A 19,065-nucleotide genomic window follows, 5' to 3' on the forward strand; every position below is an offset into this window, starting at 1 on the left:
AAGTTCCAAAGCAAATAGAAAGTGCCATTTATTTCATGACGCTTGACTGAAGGTCATAAAAGTACAGCTGCTTACTGGATAGTGTCATGCTTCCTTAGAAAAAAGATAAAGAGGTTTTAAAGGCCACAGACAGCATCTGAAATTAATTTTTTGCACAAATTATTTTTTTTTCCATGAAGCGCCTATCATTTTGGCTGCTGTAGCTGCGTCTGAGTCATATTAAACTATCAGAAGCTTCTCGTGGAGAACACAGTGCTTCAAGGTGCAGGTGCTGGATAAATACATGCAAATGCATTTAGTGAACAGCCATTCTGTTGACGAGCTCATTATAGTTCTATGACTGAAGTTGCCCAGGTTTTCGTATTATATTAGCTGCTCCATTACGTTCAGCAGATTTTTTTTTTCCTTTCTGTTTTCTGTATAATTTAGGTGATGTCCATGGACGAGTATGATGTTGTGGATCTGGAACACGAAACACTGGTTTTAGTGGTGACCAGTACATTTGGCAATGGAGACCCTCCAGAAAATGGAGAGGTATGACAAAATACTGACCTACTGTATGGAAAAATAAACTAATTAACTTCCTTTACGTTCTCCTTCAATTTAGATGTATTTTTCTCATTTCATTTACACTTTTTTGAGAAAGCACACAGCCCCACAATTACTAATGATATTTTTTGTGCATAATACAATATCTACATGGTTTTCAGGGCTGCTTTTTGAAGTTAATGACTAATTAATTGCCTGCGTAATGATTGTGATACTTACTCCATTCTGTATTAAGTGTTTTTTATGAGTATGTGGGAGGCACAATTTTCAACAGATCAAATTTCCTTTTGTTTTAGAAAGTGAGACAAAGCTATCATAACAGAGCCTGCCTGGTTTCATAACTGCAGAACTGTCACCTTTTGATTTTATATAGAATCAATGACAAGACCTTTTCACTACATTGTCATCAGGGTCATGTTTATCCTTCTTCTTTCTAGAAATTTGGTGGTGCTTTGATGGAAATGAGGCACCCCAACTCCAATTCAGAAGACAGAAAGTAAGTTAAACTAAACCATGCATATATCCCAATATACAAAACGTTTTTGTAAACTTTTGTTAATTTAAATTACATGAAATCACATCCTTAAAAGTACCTTCATTATCATGCATGGTATTTCTTTAACAAAGCACAGAAAGGAATTTACTTGTTTTCTTTGGTGTCCCCTTGTCGTCTTTATTTAAACTTTAATGTTTTCTGTATTCCACACCAAGAAAGAGATTGCTGATCTAATTAGTGTGTACATCCTGTGGGTTTGCTCATTCTGATTTTGATCTAGTAGGTAGGGTAATCATTCTGTCACGTTGTGCTCCCACAGGAGTTACAAAGTTCGCTTCAATAGTGTCTCATCGTACTCCGATGCACGCAAATCTTCAAGTGATGAACCTGAGCCCAGAGACAACTTCGAAAGTACTGGACCTCTAGCTAATGTCAGGTAATTATAAAAAATGTACTCTTTCTGCAAATGAACAATGTGTTGTGTGGGTGTAGGGAACGAGGGGCTACATTCTGTGTGTGGGCATAGAAAAATCAATATATGTTGCATTTAAAGACTAATTTATTATGACATTAAAATACAGCACAGTCTAGTGAGACTGGGAAGGAATAGGCTGTATGAGCACCATGTGAGTCAAGCCTGTATGTATTTTCTAAAGAAAGCTCTTTTAAAGTATATAGACCAATCACAAACCTAAATAAACATTAGACCAGAGGATGATTTAAAAGCAGTGAACAAGAGCCTTATTTTACCTCAGGAAAAAATGTACCTTATCCTTGCTGGAGGCTTGAAGGAACTGAAGTCACCTGCTAATTGAGAATGGTATTTCTTCACTTTGATTCGTAGGTTTTCTGTGTTTGGCCTAGGATCTAGGGCCTATCCACACTTCTGTGCCTTTGCTCGTGCCATAGACACTCTCTTGGAGGAGCTCGGAGGGGAGCGGATCCTCAGAATGGGTGAGGGAGATGAGCTCTGTGGCCAAGAGGAGTCATTCCGCACCTGGGCCAAAAAAGTTTTTAAGGTAGGGCGCACAGGTCTGCAATAGATCTGTCAAATTACTTTGCAGTGAAGGTCAAAAAAGCATACATAATGCGATCCTATGAGAGGAGCAATTTCTGTCATTAATATTTTTTGACTATTTTAACTTTTTGGACTGTCTGTTGCTAGAACAGGCTTGCAGTTTTGCCAGGATTTTAAAATCCAAGCCTGCCTACTACACTGCATCCTTCCAAAGTAAAAAAAAAGCCCAAATCTTGGAGAACACAGTTTTGTAACCTGTTTTCCTTCACGTCCCCTCAGTAAAGTTCACATGAGAAAATAAACTTCAAAATATAATCTGTAATTCACGGTCAGTGGCATTTTATAAAACTTCTGATGACTGCAAGTTTGGGTTTAGATGGTACAGTAAATACCCTTCTTTACAGTAGCTTTTACAGTAGTTTACGCAATTTACTTACAGTAATTTAAAGTATTCATATATGTACTGTTACACCTGTGCTGACATTGAAACTGCTTCTTTTTATGCTTCATTTTCTTTTCTACTACAAAATGTGTAGTCACCTGCCTGAAATTAGCATGTGGAAAGATTTTATATATGTATTTATATTAATGACACTCTAACACTTTGTAAGGTTAGCAGGGAGGTGTCTAAAATGTTGCTGTACTCAGTCGCTTATTGATGGGTGTAGAAATTTCAGTTCAAATACTGAATCAAGTATAGTCATGCAGATTCTGAGAAAAAGAGTTGACTTAAGGACATAGTGTGAACTGACTGATTTCTGTCCTGTTTAGGCGGCCTGTGATGTCTTCTGCGTGGGTGACGATGTGAATATTGAAAAGGCAAACAATTCTTTAATCAGCAATGATCGGAGCTGGAAGAGGAGTAAATTCCGACTGACCTACACAGCAGAGGCGCCTGAACTCACACAAGGTTCTCTATACACATTCCTGCTTTGTATGCTTAGAACTTATCAAGAAGTAGAACTGTTATTAACTTTTATTTGTAGTTTTATGGTTCTTGTCATTCAGCACGACTGACACTGAAATTCTCTCTTTCTTTGCTGCAAAGATTAATATAATTAGTCTGGGTGATTGATAAAAAAACACAACTAGAGTGACACTCATTGAAACAGTTTATTTCAGTCTTGCATGGCCATAATTATTTTAACGTCTCCACTGTGTGTTTACCAACAGCACTATACAATATTCACAAGAAGAAGGTCTCAGGAGCAAAACTGCTGACACGGCAAAATCTTCAAAGTCCCAAATCCAGGTAAGATATTTTTTACATGTACAGTTCGATAACAGGTAGAGTATCATATCGATATTTCTTTATATCAACATAGAGCTTACTGTAGAATTGCAAAGTGTATTGTTTTGATGTTATTTTTTTAAGATTGTAACATGGCCATAGCAATTTAGTTTACATATTGCCCATACTTCATTGACGTTTGTTTTTTTTGCTTGTTTGTTCTCAGACACTTTACAGTCTGACAGGGTGTTTCTCATAACAGGTCAAAGCACAGCTAAATACAGTGTAACACACTAACGACTTCTAATAACAGAGCAGCAGCTGTCTGGGCTCTCTCATCATGACAAAAATACATGTGAGGCAGAATTAAAAGGCTCTTTAAATGTTTCTGCAGTGTTTGGTATATTTCCCTAATACAGTTCAGTGTGTGTATGTACAGTCTATTTATAAATGTACCATATCCAATAGTTTTTTTTTTCTGTCTAGCAGTAGATCCACCATATTCCTGCGTCTCCATACTACTAATCATGAAAGTCTAAAGTACCTGCCAGGGGACCATCTCGGGATCTTTCCCGGGAACCATGAGGATCTTGTCACTTCCCTCATTGAAAAACTGGAAGATGCCCCTCCTGTCAACCAGATTGTGAAGGTGGAGTTTTTAGAGGAGAGAAGCACAGCCTTGGGTAAAGCGTTCTTATTAAAAGATTGATTTTTGTTTTCTGGAATACATCAGGGTTTCCAAAGCTTCTCATACATGACCCAGCATTAGCTATGGCAACATGATATGGCATCTGTTCAGTGGTGTAAGTGGGCACAACTACAGTTATAATGATTTGCAATTTTTTTATAACCGAATGGCTGAAAGAACCAGCTCAAGTCATCACCTCTTCTAATGCGATGAGCTTATCCTAGATAGTTCACAACATTTCTCCCTGTGGGTATTTTATGCTACTCTGGATATTGACCAAGGTGGTTCATAGTGCTGATACATGCTACATGCAGTTTTTCACGCCATAGCCTGAAAGCATGCCATATGAATAGTGTTCCCCATTTTTTTATTCAAATATTAAATGAGATTTAGTGGGCTTGAAAAAGGGAAAAACAGCAATGCATAATTACTTCCCTTGTTAATTTGTGGATGTCATTGACAAATTTATTTTCTAAAGGTGTCATCAGTAACTGGACTGATGAGATCCGCATTCCCCCCTGCACCATCTTCCAAGCCTTTAAGTATTTCCTGGACATTACGACCCCACCCACCCCTCTCCTGTTGCAGCAGTTTGCTTCACTGGCAACCAATGACAAACAGAGGAAGAAACTCGAGGTTCTCAGCAAGGTAAGAACCAGCAGTAATTTAATTCTTTTGTTGGATTGCTATAATTATTGAATCAAAGAATGTGGCAAATAGGGGATTATGGAAAACCATTTAAATAGCAACATACTGTACAAATTTACAGCTTAATTTTAAGGTCTTGATTCAGGAAATCTGTGCCACCTGCTGTACCGGTTCTAACACACATTATGCAAGTTAAGTCAGTTCTCTTCCCAGATCCCTCTCGTTCTTGTGAATGGAAAGTGGTGAAAGGCTGGGTTTGTAATTTGCCATTGGTTTGCAGGCATAAGGCTGAAATGGTTGTCTGGTGCCCCTGGACCTGATATACACCTCGGTGAGCAGCTGATGTACTGCTATTTTCCAGGGCCTACAAGAATATGAGGAGTGGAAATGGTATAACAATCCCACCATCGTGGAGGTTCTGGAAGAGTTCCCCTCCCTGCAGATCCCTTCCACATTACTGCTTACCCAGCTTCCTCTGCTCCAGCCCCGCTATTACTCCATCAGCTCCTCTCCAGATGCCTACCCCGGAGAAATCCATCTTACTGTGGCCGTTGTTTCATATCGCACCAGAGGTAGCTATCATCCTACCTAATGGCAGTAGTAACATGTCATAGTCTTCAGTAAAGCCTGATACACACTGCATGGGGATTGAACCATTGTCTGCAGCCAGACCTGCGTCACCACAGTGCACACTTTGTGACTTTTAACAGAACCAAAGTGTTCTGAGTCAATTTGTGAATGAAAGTCAAAATGCCATTAAATTAACCCGTTAAATTAACAACATAGTTTGACTGTTGAAGAATTAATCATGCCTCTTTGTCTGTTGTTATTTTTTTAATATGGATTTTTCTCTTTCAGATGGTGAGGGATCTATCCATCACGGTGTTTGCTCTTCCTGGCTCAACAGGATTGAAACAGATGAAATTGTTCCATGTTTTGTCAGAGGGTAATTGATCAAATTGTGATTGTGAGATTTATTGGTTTATTAGTTTTGGTTTTCCTCCTTGTTTAAAGCATAAGGAAGAATACAATTTGACTAGGGTGTTATTTAAAAAAACAGAAGTCATGCTGTCAGAAACAGAATGAGAAAAATCCGAACGTACAGTATTCATTTTTGACACATGGAAATATGTCTATTGGTATACTGGTGAAACATCTGTTTCTCCTAATGTTAAGCGGTGTTAATAAGAGAACAAATGTGTTTCAACAATTGCTTTGCTTTAGAAATAGAAAACGCACTCTCAAAAGTTTGAAACTTTGTTACCAATCTTTCTCGCAGTGCTCCATCTTTTCGAATGCCCAAAGATCCCAAGGCTCCGTGCATTCTTGTGGGTCCTGGAACAGGAATCGCTCCCTTCCGAAGTTTTTGGCAACAGAGGCTGTATGATTTTGAACACAAGGGTATGTCGTACCCGCTGTATACACCAAAGGTTTGTTCATTGCTAATGATTTGGCAACAAACTTCGCAGGCTGATCCCAAATGTTTGGATTTCTGTTTTTTTTTTCTTCAACAGGCATTAAATCCAGCCCTATGATCCTTGTCTTTGGGTGCCGCCAATCCAAAATAGACCACATTTACAAAGAAGAAACGATTCAGGCCAGAAACAAAGAGGTGTTTAAAGAATTGTACACCGCATACTCAAGGGAGCCAGGGAAACCAAAGGTGAGATTTTTAAAAGAAAAACAAACAGAGACGAAGCGATGAACGGGCTGAGTGCTGCACAGTGTCAGTTTGAACTGCTCTTGCCTCAAATGCTTTCTTTGATGTACGGAGAACATTCCTTGAATTGTTTCCCAGAAATATGTACAGGACGTGCTCCGTGAGCAGCTTGCTGGGACGGTATACACCTGTCTGAAGGAGCAGGGCGGGCATGTGTACGTGTGTGGGGATGTGACGATGGCTGGAGATGTACTGAAGACGATACAGCAGATTGTGAAGGTGCAGGGAAACATGTCGCTGGAAGATGCTGGCTTTTACATCAGCAAATTAAGGGTAAGCAACACTGGGTGCGTTTGAATTGCCTGTCGGTTGAAGTTTTATAAGTTTTTAATCAAAATGACCAAAACTTTTCTTCAACCCACACACACAACCTCTTTGCATCATTTAAGATGTTCTTTGCTGTAAAACTGTGAGAATTGCTTGCATCTTTACTTTCCATTTTTATTTCCAGGATGAAAACCGGTACCACGAAGATATCTTTGGAGTCACGCTGCGCACATACGAAGTTACTAACAGGCTGCGATCGGAATCCATCGCTTTTATTGAAGAAAGCAAAAAGGATTCAGATGAGTGAGTGTGTAGTTTGAGTTTCACTGGACGAGAACACCTCCAGAGGTTCAGTGTGTCTGGAGGGCATTCGTCTTAGTTCTGTGACATACTGTAGGTGGGACCTGGGAGCTATAGATTGTAGATCATAGCCTCTAGAATAATATGACAAATGAAAACTGGTAACCATGGAAACTGCACTTTAAAGTATTCCTTCCAGATAGGATTATTTATAAAATGGTTCATCTCCAGGGATATTTTAAATGCACTTATGCATTTAAAGACAAGCATCTTGCTAATACAGTACATGCCTTGTGGAGCAGAAGGTGCTATAACATTTTAACTTAAGCTTTTCAATTTTAGGATAATAGAATAAAGTGAGACTTTTTGTCTTTTTTTTCTTAAAATGGTGTTTCACATTTCCATTAGAAACACAACGCAGGTGACTATCCTGATACAATTTTAATTAATATTTTTCAGGGTTTTCTGCTCATAGGATCGTTGTTCCTGTGGAGCCTTTCGAAGTTTAACCACTAGTGGGCGCTGTTTGAAAAGAAGCGACGCGCTGCAGCTAAAGTCAAAGTATACTGTGCCGACTTTTATACTGTATACAGTACATACCGACTCTTTCTTTTCTACAGGAAATGCTTTGTAATGGTCAGGCTGTGCAGTTGTCCTGTGGCAACCCCTTTTTTCCCCACAAAAACACATTTATTATTTTTGAAAGACATCCGCCAATGACTGTTTTGTAAACACCGGGTTCGCGTGTGCACAACATTTAAGCTCGGTATTAATGCATGTAAGACAAAAGTATTTTATAATATATCCTATATTTACTATATCAGTGTAACGAACGATGCCTTCTCCTTAAGTGCAGCATTTAAAGATTTGAACTCGTGAGCAAGAATACATATACAGGCATTAAGCTCAGTTCTTTATTGTACCAACAAGAGGATTTGGAATAGTATAATGCTACATTGCTGGCAGGGTGATTTTCCTTCTCAGTATAGCTTTGCTGTGGCTTCGACGTTTTCCCAAGAAAATTGTTGGATGTTGTGTAGACATGCTTTACTGCAAGGTTTTCCAGCCTTAGTTCTGGGGAACCCCACACTTGAGTTCTCTCACTTAATTGAATACTTAATTGAGCTAATAAAGGGATTACTTTGAACTCTTCGCGAGTTGTTTTCAGTTCCTCAACATGTTGGTTGGATGCATTTTAGCCATTGTGTTTTAGAAGCAGCCTGAGAACTCAGCTGGAGCAAAAACCAGAAGAGACTGAGATTACCTGCTCTCACTTTCCAATCCTGGTTCTAGACACTGATGTGTCTGAGCACTGCCATTTCACTTTACAGTAACTCTTGATAAGCTTAATCAGCTTTTTAATAGCTAAATTGGACCAACTAATCACTGCTACTTTGAGGTGGTCCTAGAGACACTGCAGGTCCTGTAGGCCCTCCAGGACTGGACACCCCTGGCTTATAAGAAAGATCATATATAAACTACAGAAGTTGCTGGCAGGATCTTTTTCAGTGGCCTCTGATTTTAGTGGCAGTGCTCATACAGTATACTGATTTTCTGTGAATTATATAGTTTTTGCCATTCCTGTTAGGCAAGACTATTGTTGACTACATATAGAATAAGCAACATTTCCAAGACAATAGGCAGTGTTGACAACACAGCATATGTTATATGCAACATGCTCAGTATGCAGTAATAAAAGCTTGCTTATTATTTTGTCGACAAACTCCCATCACCTATCTTTCGGTGAAAATGTGTCTGTAGTGTTTGTTAGCCAATACCAAACAGCAATGCTTACAGGTCTGCTCATCGTGGGACTGTTTTCTGAAGTGAAATGATACAATTCAGGCTTATTATTTTTACTTTTGCAGTCACCATGATGTACCTTTAGAAAAAGTAAATAAACAATGAATTTAGGAAATGAAATTCAGCAAAGATGATAATGCATATAATTTCAGTCTTTTGTGGCGTTCACAAAAATCAAGGCATTTGATAAATCTCTAGTATTTCCTTGTCTGTGAGGATTCTCTTCTCTTTGAGTAGACATTGCTATTACTTCAGCGAAATGCTGGGTGCTCCTCACAAATCATAATATATAGTGCTTGAATTATCCCCTATCTTTCTGCGAGTCGATGACTTTGCCAGGAGTTAAAGGATGAACTGGTATTTTCCTCAGTGATCAAATCAAGTCAGATTACTAAAATTATATTTAGTTTTAACTAAAGTTATAAACGTCCTAGAGTTATAGTTTCATGCTCTGCGTCTTGAGGTGCCTAGGCAACACATATTAGGAATATGTTATAAAAAAAGAAACCTAATAAAGTCAGAAAAAAATATTAAATTAAAAATATTGCCAAACACTAAACTTTAAAAGTATATCTTTAGCTGGTGGGAGAAATTGTAGCGTAAATTAAAATGGATGACCATACAAACAATATAGTGCTTACCAAAACTAATCTCTTACAAGGTAACAACGTACAATAACAAGAGAGGTTAGAAGGTAATAAAAACAGAGGTTACATACAGTAATTTATATGGAGGGTGTATTGCTCTGGCGATAGGTATTATGCTGATTTCTAGCCTTCAAGTGTAAAAGAATGAACACTTTCTACATATCTGTGTTTTAGAATGTTGAGCCCTTTTATCATTTGCTCTGCAGGCCTTTTCCCTCCAATTTGACTGGATTAGAGTGATTTTCTCTGTAAGAGATGTGCTACACAAATGCTGTAGTGCAGGCCTGGTGCTCATAGAGACAAATTGATATCATTTCATGTCACCTTTTCTACAACAGCATCTCATTGCTAAGCATAACATACTGTACCACTCCACTTGCAGTTACTTGGAAAGAGAAGGCACCTACAGTAACCATTAGCAGTTCTGCCTACTACACAGAGCATGTTACTTCTTGTCCCCCATAATCTAAAGAGCTTCCATATTTGAGCAAAGAATGGATGTCTTTTCTCTGATTTGCATGTTTGTGTTAAAAATAATTCATAATTTTCGCATGACAGACAGTAGGTGACAAATTGCATTATGATCCTCAGATCTACAGTAACTTTCATGTTTGTTTAAAGTTGTTTTTTTTTACTTTTTCCTTTTGCTGAAAGTTGCATAATGAGAAGAATGTAGGGATGACTGACGCTTGCCTTATAGTACAAAAGTCAGTGCTAGGTCCCCATTTTTAACTTTTTTTCCTGCGCTTGCTCGTACTCCTGAGCTAATAAAGTCCAGGCACAGCGCGTATGTTGGTTTTTCACATGCATGTAGCTGTCTCACTTGCAATTGTATAGTCTTTCTGCATGATGTTTGATCACTCTCTAGCCACCTGATCTTTGATGCTCTCTTAACTTTTATACCAGGGTATGTGATGTTCATTTTGTACTGATTAATTACCTCACTTTCAAAAAATCTTTCTTAATAACCTTTCGCATATAGACATTTTTTCATTTTACTGTAAGGCTGTTCTTCAACACCTTCAAGCCCTTGTCCTTTTTGAGCTCCAATGCAAGACAACAGAGTTTTTCAAGCTTGAAGGTCTGTAGATGTGCATGGACTCTTTCCATTGCCTCCTCTAAAAAAAACACACACACGCACATTTACTTTGCCAGTTAGTATCACAAAGTCATAAGCATGTAACCGGAATAAGGAAGAGCAGTGTATTTTTAGAAGTCATACTTGCGCTTTTCTGTTACCTGGCACTGTACAAGGGATAACCAACAAGAAGTGGTATAACTGATTTTTTTTCAAAAAATAAACTATATGTATCACAGCTAAAACACCTACATTGGAACTATAGTTGATGCATTATTTTAAGGCTGTGCCTTTTAGAGCTACACTACAGAGGTCATATTACTGTATGTGACTGATTTTATGAATACTTTTTGTGAATGATCACAAAGGCTATACTATTAGCCATTGCTTGTATTTTATTTTTTACCATATTGCTTTCAAGTTATTGGTTGAGCTGAACTGCAGAAATCCTTGTTGTCTCTAAAAGGGTTTCAGTGCCAAATGATTCAGCATGCTGCAGACAAGAATAGAGCAATTTGCCTATGACAGCGTCTTTATTTTTATTTTCTAACGAAAAATGAGTTTGAAAAAAAATCACTTCATTCATTTGCCATTGTTGGATTTTTTTAATGTTCATTTTAAAAGGAATGCAAACCGTTTACACTCTGTGATCTAAAAATGTGCAAAAAAATAAAGAACTAGCTAAATAATTAGATCTTTTTTAAGAATGTATTTTTGGTTATATCAATTGTTTGTCTTTCCTGCTTGAAATATTTTGAAAGAAATGCATTTCGTATGGAAAAGTGGAATACTGATCCAAATGCATGATGTATCCTGTGACTTTAAGAATTCTTATATTTACTAACACTATAAGTATAAGTAATATTGTACTATTGTAACTGATTGCAGCTCCTATGCTTGAATGCCTGTGTGCTTGGGGTACATTTGTGTTATATCACTGCTGCTAATATGATCTATAAACAGGCTTTGCAGTGGTCTTTTTGTTGTGGAATCTACTGACCTTAATTATGTGTCATTTTATGTTTACCTCCAAACATTTGCTTAATAAAAACATTTCTATGTTGATGCCTGGGTGAAATTATTTTGTTTGTAAAATTAACTCATTGGTGCCTGTATAAACTCTGGTAAGATTCAAAGCTGCTAATGTTAGGATAGCCCAGAACAATATTACAGGTGGAAGAGAGTAAAGTCAGTATTGATCCCACATAGCAACATGCCTCCCACACAGAGGGACTTCAGGACTGGACTGAAACAATTAGGTTAAAGGTCCTTGTTTAAGGGCACAGATAGCATTGTCTTCAGTGTCCAGTATCACAAGGTATGATTTCCAAAGTACATAAATCTACTTAATAATTAGAATTATACCTTATAGCTAGAGATAAATAGAATCATCACTGTGATTACCTTTCAGGATGACAGTTGTTTAACAGGAAACGGTAGTTGCTTCATGGGATATACTGTATGAATATTAAGTAGCTCAGTCTGTTTCATAACATTAGGAAATAGAGTTCTCTAAAGAAAAAACACATTGAGTTTTTCTTGGTGCTGTTAGTGACCTCTTGAATTTTGCAAACAAAGATAATCCCCATTCTTAACATCTGTTCCCAGTGCACTTACTAATCATTACAATATCATTTGCATTCAAGATCTCAAAGGCTTCACAATATGTCCAGATACTGGGAGTGTTGCCACAGCACCATAGCAACCTGACAACAGAAATGGATCAGCCTAACTTTAACAGCTCTGCTGTGTTATGTCCTCACTGGTTGGAAGGATTGCGATTAGTTACAGAGCATTCTGCCAATCAGAGATTGATTAGGATTCCCCTAGTAACAAGGTAGGTTGTGAAGTTGAAAAACTCCCTGCCTACCTGTGATAATTGCAGTGATTTGTTTCCTAGAACACAAAAAGCTGTTTTTTCTCTTTATTTTTCATGGATGATCACACAACTACTAATTGTGTTGTTTATTATTGTGCATGTTTGTAGGCTTTTGAAACCATTGATGTTCTTAGGGTGATTTGCATTGGATACATTTTGAGAGTTTGTCTGGATATCATGGTTTTTAGTAAACAGCTAATGAAAGAGTCCATGTTGCCCTCAGTTTTAGAAGTGAACGATACTGAGCCAGAAAGTGAATCAGACAGTGAACGGGACAATCTGAGAGGAATAGGAAGCAGGCCAACCAGCAGACCTCAAAAAGCCTTCAGTCGAGGCAGCACTGACAACAAGGTGGGTAGGAATTATGGATTTTTTTATTCCTTCTAGATTTAAATCTACAGCATGTGTAGTTTATCAGTAGTAACAGATCAGTCAAATTTATTTTAATGAGCCTACTGATTATTATGTTGTGTTTAAAGTAAAACACACACTTCTCTGTAAACATCTCTCTGCAGTTTCCTGATATGATATTATTTGGCTCTGTTTTCAATTCAGCTAATGCTGTGATTGTGTTCTTTCTCATGTAGACTGTCTCAAGAGCAGACAAAGGTCAGTCCCCCGCACTGAGCAGAGCTCTGAGTTCAGAGGTGAGCAGAGAAGAAAACGTACCCAGCGAGCAGGATGATGATGACAATGCCCTGGAAAATAAACCAGCTGACAGCTCTGAAAAGGAGACGGTCAGTGCAGAGGAGGAATGGGACACAGATTTGGAATTAGAAGGTACCACCTCCCTCATATCCAACCCACTGTTGACTGCTGACTTTACGGCACAAAAATAAAAATAGTTTAAAGGTGGATGGTAGAGTTTAACTGTCCTCTCTTTATTAAAACTAATCTGCTTCTGTGAAAACTCGCACATATAAACTTCAAGGAATGCCTTTCACCTGTAAGGTATTTTCAGTGTGTTAAATAATGTGAACACTACATACAGGACTATGCAATATAGATATGCATCCTGACTATTTACTGTGTGGAGTGAGTTTCACAATAGTAATTACAATCCTTGTTATTTTTTATGTCATACTGTAAGTGGATGATTAAATAAGTAAACATCACCTGTGCCCATATCGAAGTACTTAAAAGAAGAATGCTACTGTAGTGCTATGATTATAAGTTCAGGTGTTCTTGATTTATTGAAGACATGAAGGAACCTTACGATCCCACTGGACATTCATGTTACAAGGCTGCCTGCAAGGTCTTTGGTGTGGTTCCGGTGTCATACTTCCTGCGTCACATGAATGATACAGAGCTCATAATGATGCATCATGGCCTCGGTCCACAGGTATAGCTGGTGAATCTATAAATCTCTAGGTCTATGCTGTTTAATTTATTACTTACTCTTTGATTTCAGGCTCTTTTTCTCCGAACAAATACAGTACATATCAGACTTAAGAAACAGGAACTTACTTTCAAAATGTCCTTTTCTAGAGTGCCAAAGCTCTTGCTGTTCCCTTGGTAACCAACACATCCATCCTCAAGTTGAACCTGAGGGATAATTGGATTGAGGGGCTGGGCGGAGCTGCGATTGCAGAGATGCTGAAAGAAAACTGCTACATCACAGGTTCTGTTCTGGTTGTAAGGGCTCTGCCATCCTGTTCTGTCTCATCAAAAGCGTTTTTTAAATGAAACCTGCTCGTTGTATGAGCCATCAGCAAGAATTAAATTGGCATTAACTGGAGGAGGGGGGCTTAAACTAATCCTTCTCCCCCCAAAATTCTTTCCACTTCTTTGCCAGAAATCGATTTGTCAGAGAACAAACTGGGAGAGAGAGGTGCCCAAGCCCTTTCCAGTATGCTCCTGGAGAACACCACCTTGGTCACTATCAGCCTCTCTGGGAATGACTTTGATGATCACGCTGCCAAGCACTTAGCTGAAGCCTTGGTGAGCAATCAGAAAGTGGAAAGCATGGTCCTGAGTCACAACATGATGGGAGACGGCGCAGGTACTGCCCGCGACAATGCCGTGGGAAAATGAATAGGACAGTAATGTTTCCACATTAGAAGATGTTATTTTTTAACCTTCAGCTTCGTGACTCAAATAATGAGCCTTAGATTATGACTAAATGCTGAAGAACAAGTGTAAGCACCACCTTACTTCCCTTACTTACTGTGCACTCTGTGGTGATCTGTACACCGGAACCAATGCTCACCTTTTAATTAAGTGTGCTGTAGGTAGTAGCATTAATTGTTGTTGGAAATGATTATGTTTATAATCATATATATATGATTAGTGCACAGGCTAAACAGAGTCATTTCTACATGCTCGTGGAGCAAAGGGTTACAAGACAATTTAACATTAAAACATATGTAAACTACAGGAACCTGCAGGAAAGGAAAAGGCACAGTGGATTACTGTCATAATCATCATAATCACATAGTGAGGGTTTCTGCCACTGCTTTTGGATCACTGCGTGACATGGCATACAAACACCTGTAAAGACTGTTACACAAATTTTACACTGTCCCAGAGCTCAGATGAAATGTGCAACGTTTTAAGACTTGTGAGCAAGAAACAGATGCAATGAAAGCATTATTGTTCTGCCAATAAAAATGTATTCAGAGGACTGAATTGGGAAACAATTAAGCTGCATAGCAACATCATTTAAGAAAGTTGCTTTGCAGATTATTGGACAACATAACAGGCTATCTTTCAGTTTGTTCCTTTTATTTGTTTTTTTTTTATGTGCTCACTTGTACAAACCACTAATATTATTTTGATTAGATGTTAAATATTATTTATCCCGTTCTTTTTCAAAGAAGATTCTTCAAAATCAACCAGAAACCAAAATGTCAGATGTCATTGGGGAAGCTCATCTGCTGTTTTGTGTTTGTTTGTTTCTTCAGGTGAGGCACTGGGCAATGCTATTGCTGAGAACACTGGATTGAAGACCCTCAATCTGAGCTGGAACTGTTTACGGGGAAAGAGCTCAATAGCAGTTGCAAAAGGTTTAGGGGTACTGTCCATTCTCTGTTTTAATGCAACTTTCTATTTCTGAAAAAGCTCAGATGAAAATATTTTGGGGAGCGGAAGCATAAGACTACATACTTGTCTTTATATCTTAGTACTTTGGAAAATAAACATATTACATCTAACATAATAGTTTATAAATACACCTTATTTGATTATTATATTTTCATTTTAGGCAAACATATTTCTTCGAAAGCTAGACCTGTCGTACAATGGATTTGGGAAAGATGGAGCTGCAGCTCTCGGTGAAGCTCTTAAGGTGAACAATGTGCTTGAAGATCTGAACATCAGGTACAGTACAGTATGTGAAAGTAGAGTCTGAACTGCATACCGGAATGCCCACCATCCAATGAAAGTGTATTTCACTGTAAACTTAACTTTTGTCTCCCTCTTTCTGCTGATTTTAGCATAGCATGAAGAAACATGTAAAGTCTTTAAGTACCGACTGACATTATTACCTTACTGAAGAAAACTGTGTGCTTGAAAATGTCTATCCAGTGTAGATGGAACGTTTTATACCTGTGCAACTCCTAGGAATAAATGCTGTAAATAGGTGTTTTTTCTGGTGAAAATTGAAGCAGACAGGCATGTCTCAGTAGTCGAATTTGAATTTGTTATAAAATACTACAACATGTTTCTATGTTTTAAAGAACGTGTTTCTAAAACAGGTGCCTGAGGGGATCTTGCATCTTTATCACAGCCAGAGCAGCCAATTAAAGAAACAATCTAATTATTTTCTTATTTCAAATCCATTGGATTTTTCCTGAGGTGTTTTACTGTTTATTACTCAGAGCATTCATGTCATTATGTGTGCAATTGCTGATAAAACACCTACGGATCTAGATAAAAGTGTTAAAATTACATATTTAATTAATTAGACAGACTGTGCGACACAAGAGCTGGAAAACTACGAAAAGAAGACATAATGACACCAAACCCTCCGGGAACTGAAGTTGAAACCCTTGCTTTAAAGATTTTGTCTTGCTCCCGTTTCCAAAGCTATCATTTTCTTGCATTTATCTGTTTTAGTAACAATCAGATCCCTCCTGAAGGTGCAGTGCGCTTTGCCATGGGACTCAAAGAAAACAAGACACTGAAGATCCTTAGTGTAAGATGTGAAATCTCTTACTTTTTAAATAATTCCTACGGTGTCCCCCGTACAGTAGATATGGGCACAAAACACACCTGTTATTTTAGCTTGACCTATCAAGCCATTTGTATTTTCTTTTTAAATAACCCTCTATACAATTCAGCAACAGTTATAGTTATAGTTACAGTTATGAAAAGTAAGAATAGACTGACGTTAAGTACATGGGACCCCTACAGATATCTTAGATATCTACTTTACCATAAAGATTATTTAGGGATTAAAGGCACATTCTTTCCCTTTCTCTTTTCTAGATGTCTCGAAATCCAATGCAGAGTGCTGGCTGTTATGGGATACTAAAATCAATGGAAGGGAACCCTGAATCTGCCATCGAGACCCTGGACTTCTCTGTACTACACCTTCGGCTTTAATTTGATTTTAGAATTATTCATATATATTAACTTTTCGTTGATGGCACAACTGTTGCTCTCAGTTACTGTTTTCTTCACGTCCTCATGCAAAACAGTACACATCCTACAGAATGTTACGGAAAACACATATTACATATTTAAAATAGTTTGCTGTTATACTACTACTGTCCTTGTTTGAATGGGTGTGTGCATACTTATCAACGTTCTGTGTATATTTTTTCTCAGGACATCACCGTGAACAAGGATTTTGATGAATTGTACAACAGAGTCAAAGAATTGTTTCCGAACCTGCAGGTGAAACACGAAAGAAATGCAGACAGCTTTTCTTTCAAAACATCTAAAGTCCCAGTAAGTGGCTCAGCGAACAGCTAGTTGACGGACTGCAACTACTGTACAACACTCCACCTCGGGGAATATTATAACAGAACATGAATATTAATCTGTACTGCTAAAAACGCATAAAGCAATTTTATTTGTAACAGGGTAAAACAGACCCCCTTCTAGTGCAAGAATGATACTCAGAAGATAAAACCACCTGTCGAATCTATGAAAACGGTATATAATTATAGGTCAATGGTTTTTGTCAAATAAATACAGTCATCAGCTGACAAGGAAAAATTAAAGGTTAATTTCATCCTGAAAAGTAGAAAAAAACCCACAATGTTTCGGCTGTTGAGTCTTAGTGTTAGAGTTATAGTTCTATATCTTTCTACTTGGAATTAACCTCCGCTTGCTCCTTGTTCTCAGTTAGATTTTTTTTGTGTGTGTACAGCCAGAAATATGGCTGTATTAAAGGATAGCAGCTAGAGAATCGAATCAATGGATGATTGCTGGACCTGCAATGAATGAGCAAACAATATCCAACCTCAAGTGCTCCTGTCACCTCTAGAAAGATCCCTTAGGAAAACTGAAGGATCACATAAAAAAGAACAACTTGAAGCTTGAGGATTCTTTTGACTCTGTGGAAGAGGGTGGAAGTGCTCTCATCACTAGAGCAGAGTTTCAGCTGGGACTCATGGTTAGTAAACACACAGCGCCTCTGTCATAAACCTGGAATGTGTAACATTATTACCATATAAATTGCCATTGCTCAAAAGCTCATGAGTGTTTTTTGTTTGATGCAGGGGATAGGAACCTGTTTAACCATGGAAGAAGTGCAGCAATTCATGGATGATCTTGATAAGGACAACTGTGGTGAGATTGACTTCAGGTACACTGAAATAATCTTTATAACACCTTTTAGAGGAGTCTTAGCGTCACACTTTTGAACAAGTATATATTAATATGAAGAAAGCTAATGAGCCTTCTGAAGATACTGGTTAGTTAGGATGTGTAGTCTAAAACATTTTTATGTTGTGTAGTATTTGAATGTGTCTGAGAGCCATGTGCTGTCCATATACTGCTATAGTGTACAGTATTAGATAGAGGCAAAAAACAAAACAATATTCTTTTGGTAATACAAATAATCCAGATGTGAGGAAATGAAACTGATTTCTCCTTCCTTTCTGTTTTTCTTGTGTTCTCTGGTTTAGTTTTATAATAGCCCCAGAGTGATGTGAGTTTACAACTGTTTTTGTTTTTCTGTTTTTCAGAGAGTTTAGCACATTGCTGAAGAAAGCTTAACACCACATACTGTATCTGTCTATTATCGTGGGTACCTTGGACCGCTCTGGCATTTTGCACGAATAATAAAAAGATCACAATGTTGACTGTTTCTCCTTGTCTCCTTGTGTTTGAATCTTCTTTCGTCCCTTCACAAGTGGTGCATGTGTTTGCAACAGATTTAATGTTTTGTCCCCACAAAAAAAGCAACAGAATTGAATAAGTCAATAAGAGCATAAGAAGTGAATAAGTAAATTAAATTATAAATTGTTTCAGATTCATCTGACATTGTGAGTTATTTTCAACCTTACACAGGATAATAAAACACTTTCAAGTTCTGATATGAATACTGTATATATTATTCCTCTTTATGATTAGCTTAACGTACATTAGGAAAACACATCTTATTTACTTACTGCAGGTTATTGGGGAAACAGCAGAATGGTTAAGTCTGGGTGCCGAACACAAAAACACAGAGGTGTTGCAGTTTGTTAACAATAGTGCAACAGAAATTATACTGTACATGATGTTTCATATTAACAATGATAAGGTAGAAAAGTAAGCCTAGAGCAGGGTATGTGGTTTTGTTAAAAA

General features: G+C 37.8%; 2 protein-coding genes across 8 annotated transcripts in view; both read left to right on the forward strand.

Annotated features, from left to right (window-relative positions):
* nos1 (nitric oxide synthase 1 (neuronal)) overlaps window positions 1-8,067 on the forward strand; it is a 28,116-nt gene extending 20,049 nt beyond the window's left edge. For 2 of the 7 annotated variants that reach the window (XM_088617961.1, XM_088617963.1), the window contains exons 15-29: window positions 430-534; window positions 987-1,045; window positions 1,365-1,481; window positions 1,890-2,064; window positions 2,835-2,973; window positions 3,237-3,315; window positions 3,781-3,977; window positions 4,461-4,630; window positions 4,992-5,202; window positions 5,489-5,576; window positions 5,910-6,031; window positions 6,145-6,293; window positions 6,429-6,623; window positions 6,802-6,920; window positions 7,377-8,067. In XM_088617961.1, coding sequence (XP_088474087.1) covers window positions 430-534; window positions 987-1,045; window positions 1,365-1,481; window positions 1,890-2,064; window positions 2,835-2,973; window positions 3,237-3,315; window positions 3,781-3,977; window positions 4,461-4,630; window positions 4,992-5,202; window positions 5,489-5,576; window positions 5,910-6,031; window positions 6,145-6,293; window positions 6,429-6,623; window positions 6,802-6,920; window positions 7,377-7,392 — 1,941 coding nt within the window. In that variant the 3' untranslated portion in view covers window positions 7,393-8,067. Of the gene's footprint in view, window positions 1-429; window positions 535-986; window positions 1,046-1,364; window positions 1,482-1,889; window positions 2,065-2,834; window positions 2,974-3,236; window positions 3,316-3,780; window positions 3,978-4,460; window positions 4,631-4,991; window positions 5,203-5,488; window positions 5,577-5,909; window positions 6,032-6,144; window positions 6,294-6,428; window positions 6,624-6,801; window positions 6,925-7,376 lie in introns of those variants that run through there. The other 5 variants (XM_088617962.1, XM_088617964.1, XM_088617967.1 and 2 more) reach the window with 3 other exon arrangements.
* A 4,220-nt stretch (window positions 8,068-12,287) lies between these two features.
* On the forward strand, window positions 12,288-18,583 carry lrrc74b (leucine rich repeat containing 74B). The gene is made up of 13 exons (XM_088618234.1): window positions 12,288-12,675; window positions 12,912-13,104; window positions 13,524-13,666; window positions 13,813-13,945; window positions 14,120-14,326; window positions 15,228-15,337; window positions 15,527-15,642; window positions 16,381-16,459; window positions 16,753-16,848; window positions 17,095-17,217; window positions 17,759-17,887; window positions 17,994-18,079; window positions 18,462-18,583. The coding sequence occupies exons 1-13, from the start codon at window positions 12,502-12,504 to the stop codon at window positions 18,490-18,492; spliced, it is 1,620 nt and encodes a 539-aa protein (XP_088474360.1). The 5' UTR covers window positions 12,288-12,501; the 3' UTR covers window positions 18,493-18,583.
* The last annotated feature ends 482 nt before the right edge of the window (window positions 18,584-19,065 follow it).

The sequence above is a fragment of the Lepisosteus platostomus genome, chromosome 24, assembly GCF_059453375.1.
Source record: "Lepisosteus platostomus isolate fLepPlt1 chromosome 24, fLepPlt1.hap1, whole genome shotgun sequence".
Classification (NCBI taxonomy): domain Eukaryota; kingdom Metazoa; phylum Chordata; class Actinopteri; order Semionotiformes; family Lepisosteidae; genus Lepisosteus; species Lepisosteus platostomus.

Coding starts and splice junctions, on each gene's coding strand:
- lrrc74b (XM_088618234.1), top strand. CDS start 12,502: ATGGTTTTTAGTAAACAGCTAATGAAAGAGTCCATGTTGCCCTCAGTT. Junction 14,327..15,227: donor CATGATGGGAGACGGCGCAG/GTACTGCCCGCG, acceptor TTGTTTCTTCAG/GTGAGGCACTGGGCAATGCT. Junction 15,643..16,380: donor CTTGAAGATCTGAACATCAG/GTACAGTACAGT, acceptor TATCTGTTTTAG/TAACAATCAGATCCCTCCTG.